This window comes from Pteropus vampyrus, unplaced genomic scaffold, assembly GCF_000151845.1.
Source record: "Pteropus vampyrus isolate Shadow unplaced genomic scaffold, Pvam_2.0 Scaffold121, whole genome shotgun sequence".
In the NCBI taxonomy this organism is placed as follows: Eukaryota; Metazoa; Chordata; class Mammalia; order Chiroptera; family Pteropodidae; genus Pteropus; species Pteropus vampyrus.
Window position 1 is genome coordinate 3086413 of NW_011888902.1, and position 9978 is coordinate 3096390.

General features: G+C 44.0%; 1 protein-coding gene across 1 annotated transcript in view; it reads right to left on the reverse strand.

Moving 5' to 3' along the window:
- Positions 1-9978, reverse strand: part of EPRS (glutamyl-prolyl-tRNA synthetase) — a 50285-nt gene that overhangs the window by 28022 nt on the left and 12285 nt on the right. Inside the window, exons 8-13 of the mRNA XM_023534152.1 lie at positions 8733-8925; positions 7137-7308; positions 6249-6482; positions 5548-5632; positions 5112-5171; positions 31-141 (exon numbers count right to left, since the gene is read on the reverse strand). Coding sequence (XP_023389920.1) covers positions 31-141; positions 5112-5171; positions 5548-5632; positions 6249-6482; positions 7137-7308; positions 8733-8925 — 855 coding nt within the window. The remainder of the gene's footprint in view (positions 1-30; positions 142-5111; positions 5172-5547; positions 5633-6248; positions 6483-7136; positions 7309-8732; positions 8926-9978) is intronic.

Sequence of the window (9978 nt, forward strand, 5' to 3'; positions counted from 1 at the left end):
GAGGACAATGCGGTACAACTGCAAGGTGACCTTCGGGTGTTTGGCCACTTCTTTCTTCTCCTCCTGTGCTCCGGGGACGTTCACCAGGACCGCCTCTTTCTTCAGCAATGCGACGTACCGTGGGGCCACCGGGTCGATGACCTGCAACGAACGCATCCTCGTGTTAAAATGTTCTGGCATCTTTTAAAATGTCATAAGTAAAATAAAATGAAAGCACAGGAAAACTAACTGGCTTTTTTTGTTACTGCATTTACTAATTTTTTGGTTTATCTAGTAACTCTCCCACATTTTAAAGTCAAGTAGAAAAGGGAAAAACAATCATAAATGAAGACTACGTGAAGGACTGAGTTCCTTTCCAAGAATAACTACTGACAGGTGAAAAGAAGCCAATTAGTTAAAGCATTATATTAGAAATATTTTGAAAATAATTTTTAACTGTAGTATTAGAAGGTGAGGAAAAATTATCCTTGCGGGGTTATATATTAATCCTATAGGAAAACATGATACTCAATTTTGCATTGTTCGAGAAGTCCATGTTAAAGAAATATAGACATATATGTTTAGTATAATTTTTCATGATCAGTGTTACGTAATACATCACCATCAAAAGCAAAATAGCATTAGGTCACTATAATAAGGCAATTCTATAGGTTAAAGGCATAAATAAAATACTTCTACTCATCTGCATGCTATAAACAGGGCCTACTGCATTCCCAGTACTACCGAGGGCCTGGCACACCCAGGTAATCCATCAGAATCTGCAGATTAACCGTATGAGTGGTCACCCTGCGCTAACCTACTCTACCTCCAAAATAGCAGCAGCATCACCTGGATCTGATGCTTCTCACTTCGCTGCTCAATTTCAAATTATCCACGATGACCAAGCACAACAGCAGTGTTCAGACATAAATAAAGCACATGGAAGAATGTAGGCAGAAGCGAACGTACAGTCAAATAGCTCAGGGAAGGAGTGAGTTTCTTCCCATTAGGAGACAGGAAGCAGTGGTGTGGTTAATTAAACTGCACTGTGTGTGTCCGGTTTTATACTGGATTTCTGGTTTGCTTTCAGAGTATTTTTTAGCTTCTGAAAAGAATGATATTGTGGAAACTCTGAATGAACTCGGAGAAGAAAACCTGCCTCACAGGGTCATTCACAAAAGCACTAGAAGCTACTTTAGTCGCCCTGGTCTGCTGTATCTCAGCGGCTTATACTTCACGCCGACACTAAATCAGGACCAGCCTCTCCAAGTTTACTCGTTCATTCTTTCCTTCCTTGAGGCTTAAAGGTCATTCTTACTGGTTAAGTGTTCTTTCTTTCAGCTTCTCCTGGACTAGAATGAGCAAAGATTTAATCCGTGACCACTCGGTTCAGTATTTATGCCGGTGAGATACAGGAGCTTTAAAGAAGCTGGAACTAGACAACTCAGCCTGAGCTACTTCCTTCAGTTTTCTCAACTGACAAAAGGAGCAGAAGACTGTTCTTCGCATTGACGAATGACAGGACTTGCTTCGGCACTGGCCAGCACGACTTCCGGGCCACTTAACCCTACAGGGTTAGGATTCACGTGGTCTGAAGTGCGGAAATCTGTTTTTAACAAGCATTCTACAGGACGGTGAGGGTCAGATAAGTCTGTGAAACCTGAGATTAAAAGAGTTAAGTCTTTTTCAGCTCTAAATTGTACACTTCTAAGAACCTCTGGACCAGTGGTTTTCAAAGTACTCCAGAGAGTCTCAAGAATTATAAGGAGCTGGGGACAGACACCAAGCAGAGGGACAAGGACAGGTGTGTGATTGCAAAGAACAGGGCTCTTGGTCTCCATCACACTCAAACTAGAACACATCCACTTTTGTGCACCGGGGTTACTCAAGATTTTTTCTTTTGAAGGGAAGACTTCCCTTATTTGGGGGAGCGGAGAGAGAAGTCTCTACATACTTTGGCTACTAGCTGGGGGCAGATGCAAGGGGGTCGAGATGAGAGTTAAGCTCTTTCTCCAAAGGAGCACACAGAGGGCTCCCGCCAATCTGGAATGAGCCCCCTTGTCCTTTGGCAGAAGATGCTTTAAACCAACGTTGCGTGACTGAGGGAGAGCGTCCTAAGGATGGCGATTTGGCTCTGCCCTTGGTGCTGCCCTCACGACGCCACGGCATTACACTGAGTTCACTGACACTTCACTTACGTTTACCTGCAGAGCCTGGAAAGAAAGACAGAACAGGCTACAAAACAAGAGAACAATAGTTAGAGGTTAAAAGTGACATGAGCCCTTGTGAGAGACGTGTACCGCAAGGGTCCGAGGGAATGAAGTGAAGTACAACAAGATGCCACAAAGGCGGACAGTAACAAGAAGGTACCCGAGCGGGATGACTCACTTTCACTACCGACCCAAACTCTAAACCGTGCTACGTTCTTAAGATGGTTCTTAATGATTAACGATCCCACAGACTTAGGCATAGACAAAGCAGTCTGAAAAATGCTCATCTACTTCTAGTCCCTCCCACACTCCCATGACGAAGACGCGAAGGATTCGTTTTCGTTAAAGGCACACGTCGAGAAGGAGCGGTAGGAGAGGAAGAGAGAGAGAGCAGGCCTCTGGGAGCTGAAAGCTGTCGGGAAGCAGCCAGGAACTGCCCTCCCCGACTCGACAAGAGAATGGAAGCTGATCTGTGGAAAGGGGGGTGTGTCGGGGTCGTGGCGGACCCCGGAGCAGCCGAGGTGAGACAGGGCGTCGAGTGAGTGTCTGATGCCAGGTGCAACGGTCCCCAACTTGGCTCTGAGGCCCCAGCAGCCAGGCCTCGGCACTGCATGCAGTAACTGCAGGCGACTCCCCTGGGAAAATGCGTAATCTAACATGAGATGGGGGGTCGCTGACCCTGATGCAGGTCTCCCGGCCAGAGCACGCCACGCCGAGGCTCAGCTAACGAGCCCAACTCTTCCTTAGGGCTGCCAATCACTCTTTCGGTCCCTCACGTGACACACGAGCAGATAACTTTCTGGAAAATGCCTCTAACGTCAAAGGAAAAAAACAAAATGACCTGGAGGAAAGAGACAGTACAAGAGAAAAAATACTATTAATAAATATCATAACCGTGGAACAGGAACAGGAAGTTATTCTGAAAATTCAGAGAACAAAACAGAGATCTGGGAAATAGGGTAGCGTAAATGAAGAACGCGAAGACGAGACAGAAAATAAGAGGACAAATAACATTCGAGGACCAGTCGAGGAAGCCCGATATCTGCTCGAGAAGAGTTCCACAGAGAAGAAAACATGGAGGAAAAAACAAAGAAAAAGAATTCAACGGGTGCTATAGGTGTTTAAAAAAAAAAAAAAAAGAAAGAAAGAAAGAACGAAAGAATTCAAGAAAACTTCCCGGAATTGAAGGAATGAGTTTCCAGACAGGAAGCCAGATGTTCCTACAACGGATATGGATGAAACAGGTCGCCATCATGGAATTTCAAAGTGAAAAAGCAGGTCACATACGAGGTCTCAAGAAAGAATCTTCTTCATACAGGCTCCCCTTCTCGGGGAACTGCCAGAGGATGCGGGAGAGCAAAGCGAAAAGGTAAGAAAAAGAGACGGGAGAGCCAAGACCCAGACGACCCATCACAGAACGAAAGCGAAGGGAATCCCAGGGTGCCGGGGAAGCGGGCCTGGGAGGGCGGCTGGCCTCCCCGACCTCGCTCACACCGGCGCAGTGCGGAGGCTCTGGCGAAGACGCCTCCAGTACCTGAGGCATGTGAGCATTTTGGTAGGAAAGTTGTGACAAAATTAGAAAACTAAACAAATGAAGAGGAAAAAAAAACAATCAGTCAACTCAAGAAAATCAAGTTATGAGAAAAAGTAAGAAACCCTAAGTCATCATCTTCCAAGAATGGAAGTCAACTGACGATGCCCAAAACGGAAACATCGAGTAGCGACTCACAACTCGTTCAGAGATGCAGGCAACGAATTCCAAAAGACTTATCTAGAAGAGCTGGAAGCGATTTATCTAGGAAAAGGAAATGAAACAAGAGAGGGGGATATGCTGGTCACCGAACAGACCCTACGGAACTGATTACGGTGAAATGTTTTTCACGTATTTGAACTAAGAATACATGTATTCCTTCGTTAAAACTTACAACTTTTAAAATTTGGATTATGAATAAAAAGTACATTAACTTTGCCTGTAAATTCCACTTGTATTTATTATTAGTAACTGCAGCAACAGAAAGAACCAATTGATTCCTTTATGTATTGAAAAACTGACTAACCACAAACAGACCAAATAAAACAAATTCAAGACACATGCGACAAGCAACTATTTCTGGAGGCAAGGCATCAGCACAATCAAGCAGCAATACAAAAAAAAAAAAAAAAAAAGGAATTCACAGAACACAATCACAGAAACCATAATTTGAAACGTGGCACTTGAATGATTTGCCTTATTATAGTGTCTAAGCGTCTGCTTCCAATTTAGTAATTAACAATGTCGATAGCAATATTCCTCATTTGACTTTCACTTAACAGTTAAAAAACTACATTCGATAAGACACAGGAATCTTAATTAATAAACCTTCAATACAGCTCAATGAAATATAGCACTTTAAAACTGTCCTCTCAGCACACAAGGGAACAGTAGGATGGAATTAGCCAAATCTTCCATTTGCCACTAAGAAAACGGGAGGACGTGTTTTTTTAATTTGTGATGGATTTGTATAAGCAAGTCTTTTACATAAATGTGATTGTGCTTTGAAGCTGTGTAACAGCTCAGTTTATAACATGTAATATGCTAGAAGCTATGTGCTAAGTAAGCAAATAAAAGCGTTAAGTAATACCTTCTTACAGAGAGCTCGCAGCTTGAAAGCAGAAAAATGAAATGCAAAGTGTTCATCAAAGATTTAAGGAAAACGCTGTCACTGTTCCCCATGACTCCAGGTTTGCCCGTTTTAATCGCCGTTAGTTATTTGGTATTAGTAGGCTTAATGCTCTATGTTTAAAAAAGGAAAACATTCCATTTTCCTGAAGTCTGCAAACTGACAATATTCTTCACAAACTTCTCTCTACAGTGAGCACACTGATGAATTCCACATGTGGGCATTAGGCATGAGAGACGAGGACGAGAGTCGAAACACGTACCTTTTTGTTAAATGCCCAAATTTTGTCCCATTCCATGTTCACGACCGAACGTGAGGAGCCCTAGAAAAACAGTAACACTATGACTTACAGGACAAGAAGAATTCTTTAGAATGTTTTCTTTAACAAGCTATGCATGTTAGAAAAAAGAATTACTTGCAAGTGTATTTCCACTGGAATATACAATTTATCACGCACCAACTAATTTGTTTATCCTGAAAAGGTAGAGTCTCCCACCCTAGCTTAGGAGTTTAGGACATTCTCAATTTTCCACTATTATAAGCAGTGCCAAACATAGTCTTTTTTTTTTTAAATTCTGTCCTTGCATTATAAGGAACTAACAACAGAAAAGAAAGAATGAGAATAATAAAGATCAAAGAAACAGGATTAGACGCTTGAAAACTCAAGCAGAGGATCTGGACGAGAAAGCAGGACGCACCTGGGCAGCGATGAACTGCTTCAGCCCTTCGACTGTCATCCCCCTTCTCAGGACCCCACGGACCGTAGGGAACCTCGGGTCGTCCCTGGGAAACAGGAACATTTTTAAGCGCCAAGGAGATTTTTTTAACGTGTGGTTGCAGAGAGTGCAGAAAACTTTAATAAACGCTATTACATTCAGCCTAAAACCACACGGAGTAAGAGCTGGTGATGTAATTGGATAGATCCCAATAGCAGAAAGCCCAAGTTCACGGCAGAGGAAAACTGCCTCCAGCAGCACCTCTCAGTGAAACACACACACTGCCGGGGACAGTAAACACATACTTGGGGAATGACACAAGGTGACATCCTCAGATACGGCAAACCCACGCATTAAAACGTCACTTGCTTTTTATTTCACAAACAGTCCAGGTCCCCATTCTACATACGACCACGAGACCAGGTCTCGAAAGACCAGACTCGCAACTGCTCCTCCATCAAACGCTGAGACCGGCAGAGGATGCGTCCTCGTGCGTCCCACTCCAAGCACCCCGCTTCACAGCGTACGTGTCTGCAGCACTCGCCCCAAGGGGAAGGGGGACCCAGCGTGCTGGAGGAAGTGAGGACAGGGACGGGAACCCCACAGACCTCCCCATCCCGCCTCCCACCACTCGGTGTGCAGTGCACGTGTCCTGCCTCTAATTCTAGGTGACGGTGACGTACCATCCATCTACCAGTCCTTCGTCGACAAACCACGTGAGTTTTCTCTTCGACAGCACTGTGTTGTTGAGATTTAGCCGACTATACTCCCAAATATACGGTTTTCTTATGCCTAAAGCTTCAATAATCCAGTAAAACTGCTCGTCTCTGTCATGGTATTCTGTGGTCCTCAGGGCGTGCGTGACACCTTCGATGCTATCCACGATGGGGCAGGCAAAATCGTAGGTGGGATAAACACTAGAAAAGAACGGGAACATTTTGAAAAGCAGCATGAAGCGTCTTACCCTTTCTGTCTTAGACGAGGCATTAGAAACAGCAATACTAATTGGAAATATAATTCTTTAAGAATTTTTTAAAAACTGACATGTTTATGACTCATAATAATCAAAGTATATTCAAATGTCATCAGACTTTGAGAACAATGAACCAGTTACCCACTCAATATTCAAACAGAAAAGGCAAATTTGCAATTTAATGAACAACCGAGTATTGGCACCGCAAATTCTACAATCGTATTTCTGTAATGACCAATGTATGTGATGGGAAGAAGCAATAAACAATATACATGATAATTTTAAGGAAATTTAGCTTTTCAGTATCTTAATTAATCCCACACTCAAGTAAACTGAATTACTTTTGTAACTAACGACATTCAAGAACAGAGTGCTTCCTCTGAAAAGCAACGTCGGGCAGACTCGCCAGCAATTACAGACAGACATCACCGCACGATGTAGTGTGGCTTTAGGTGACAGGAGAGGCTTGGCCCCAGGCCAGCGGACCTGATCATGGGCAAAGACTGGGCCCCCTGACCACTGCGCAGCAACTCCGCTGACAGAGAGCATCAGAGTAAGGCGTGGCAGGTGGCGTCGCATAAAGCGGGGTGACACTTACTTGTGCTTACTTCCGGTCCTCGGGTGGGGCTGCGTTTTGCAGCGGTACAGGGTGGGGTCCCTCATGCAGCCGTTGTTACTGCTCATGTCGATCTTGGCTCGCAGACAACAGGACTGACCGAACTGGCTCCCTTTTTTCATTTCCTCCCACATTTGCAGGTTCTTCTCGACAGCTGCAGAACGAGAGTTATGTTGCAGTTTATCTAGCGTGTTCCCAATCGGGTTGCATTCGAATTATTTTAGTAGTCCTGTAATTTGATATAAATTCTCGTGTTCTGGTTTTATATGATAAGCAAACTCCACTAGTTTCAAGGTACTGCCACAGTGTCAATATCGGATGCCGACAGTAAATGCGTTATTTTTTATACAGAGGTCTCACAAACCCCGCAGGACGTGTACTCCGTAAACCCGACCTAGAAGTCGAGTCAGCGCATCCCGCCGACGCCGTGCGATGTAGGCTGCGACAGCAAGCCTGCGGCCGGAAGCATTCTCTCCTCCGATGCCCCCCTCTCTCCCAGCACGGGCGGCCCCTGCTTGCCCAGTGAACACTGTGCCTTTGAAGCAGAAGCATCCTGTTCCTTTGCCGCCTCACGCTCAGGGGACAGACCGGTCTGGCCCGGCCCGCGGGGCCCACAGGCGTCGGCGCTGCAGCCCGTGCCCGTCTGAAGAACACGGCTCGGGCTGAGAGCCTGAGCCTGGGGACTCCCTGAAAGTCCCTTCGGTCATTCCCGAAGGCAGCAGGACACTGGGAGCCAAGAAAATGACAGATGACAGAAAACAGACAGCGATACAAGTTTAATCCCAGGAAAAAGAGCTCTACCCCAAGTGACTAAAGTCCTGTCTGGGGCAGAACATCGAAAACCTGCCCCATATGGATAAAAAAAAGCAATGATTCTCTGCAGAAATTCTACTGAAGATATGATGGACTCTTTACCTGCTCTCAAAGAACCAAGTTAGGTCTATAAGTCCAGTTGTCATCTAGCTCTAAAAATGGAGAGAAACTTAAAAGAAATAATACTTCTGCAACAATCTGAATTTACTATACTTCCCAAATGTCACACTGAAGAGGTCTGAACAGTGTGGAAGTTCTGGGAACATAATTACAGAATGAAAACAGCCTGATTGTGAAGCTCGGGGGACAAGTAATGAATAAGAAAGATGTTTTTTGTCAAGTGATATTTCAGAGATACAGGATAAATAACAAGCTTATGTACGATATTCACATTCACCCACTCGCTGAAAGGAAGATCTAGGTACGAATAACATTATCATCAAACGTTTCAGAAAAACTAAGTATGTGAGAAAAATACGAAACTGCTGCGGAAGGATCATTCAAATGGATGGATGAAGACGCGAGACTGCGCACGGTGAGGGAAGCGCCGAAGGCACACACGTCACGCGCCGCTGCGACGCGAACGAAACGGTGCCCAGGGGAAGATGACAGAGAAAAAGGGTTTCGAAGAGCTGAACTAACGCAGGAACCATTTTCCCAAATGTGTTTCAAACCAGCACCCTTCCTCGAAAAGAAGCCACGTTCTACTCAAGATGCAGAATACGAGAACATCGACTAAACCATAAAACACTAAATGTGCCTTACAGTTGCTCCTGTGTTTGGATTCTATCCTCTGCTCACGTTCAGCTTTCATCTGCTCGGCGGGAGTGTCGTCCACGTACGCCTTCCCTTCCCGGATCAGCTTCTCTGCGTACTTCATTATCGTCTCAAAGTGATCTGACGTGTAAGTAAACTGATCTGGCTTGATATGCAACATCGCAACATCTTCCAGGATCACCTGCAATGAGAATCCAAAATAACCACCAGTTTATCTGTTGCATTTCCGTGTGTATTTTCAATCCTTGATACTGCATTTGGGCAAATGTAATAATACACCATCAGTCTTACATAGCCTGAAAACGGCTGTGGAAGTTGCATGACATTAGCTCGAAAAAGAAAAAAAAAAAATTCATTACACTAGTCTCCGAATTTTCAGCTGAGAAAGCTGATCTTATGATGGAGCTTTCCGTTCACTCTGGAAAAGCTAGTTTTTATTGGTCGTACTGACAATCGTTTGCCCTCTCTTCGGATACATTGCAGTGCTTCTGAATGAAGATGATTTAAGGGGCTAGGAAACCTTCACATCTTCCAAACCTACTTAGTGTCTGTTTCATTCATAAACTTAAAATGATACGACAAAAAAGGAAATCTGCCTCTCGTGGCCAATTCATTTAAGGAATCGGTACTTGGAGGAAAATGTGGCACTTAGGTAAACTCTATAACTGAGCAACAAAGAAATAAATTGAAGTTTTTTTGGGGGGATGGCAGCTCAGCATTTCTTGGCTCAGGTCTCAGACACAGAATATACAGAGGGGGGAGGGGGAAGCGGCTATGAGAACAAACGTAATTTAGTATTCTGGTACCATGAAGGTATCGGGTCACCCTCTAATTTCAATGAACTTTTCTGACAAAGGGTCATCACTACACCTTTAATTACCTTCTCAAAATCTTCCTTTTCTTTTTCAGGATTTGTGTCATCAAATCTCATGATCAGTTTCCCTTTAAAGTTAACCTGGTAGTGCTGGTTCAGAAGAGCAGCTTTCGCATGCCCAATGTGTAAGTAACTAAAACAAAAACATTTCACAAAGAAACTCATTAACAGGCTTTAACTAAAGACTTAAACTTAACCTTTCTGAGGAGATGAGAACTAAACAAAACTCCTTCTAGTTGGTAGTCCACTCATATTTTACTTTCTAACAAGAAGTACTGTGATAGAAAATCTGACCCTGACAGGAAGAAAAAGACTATCACATTATAAAATAATCATAATAACGTCATATGTAAAATCTCA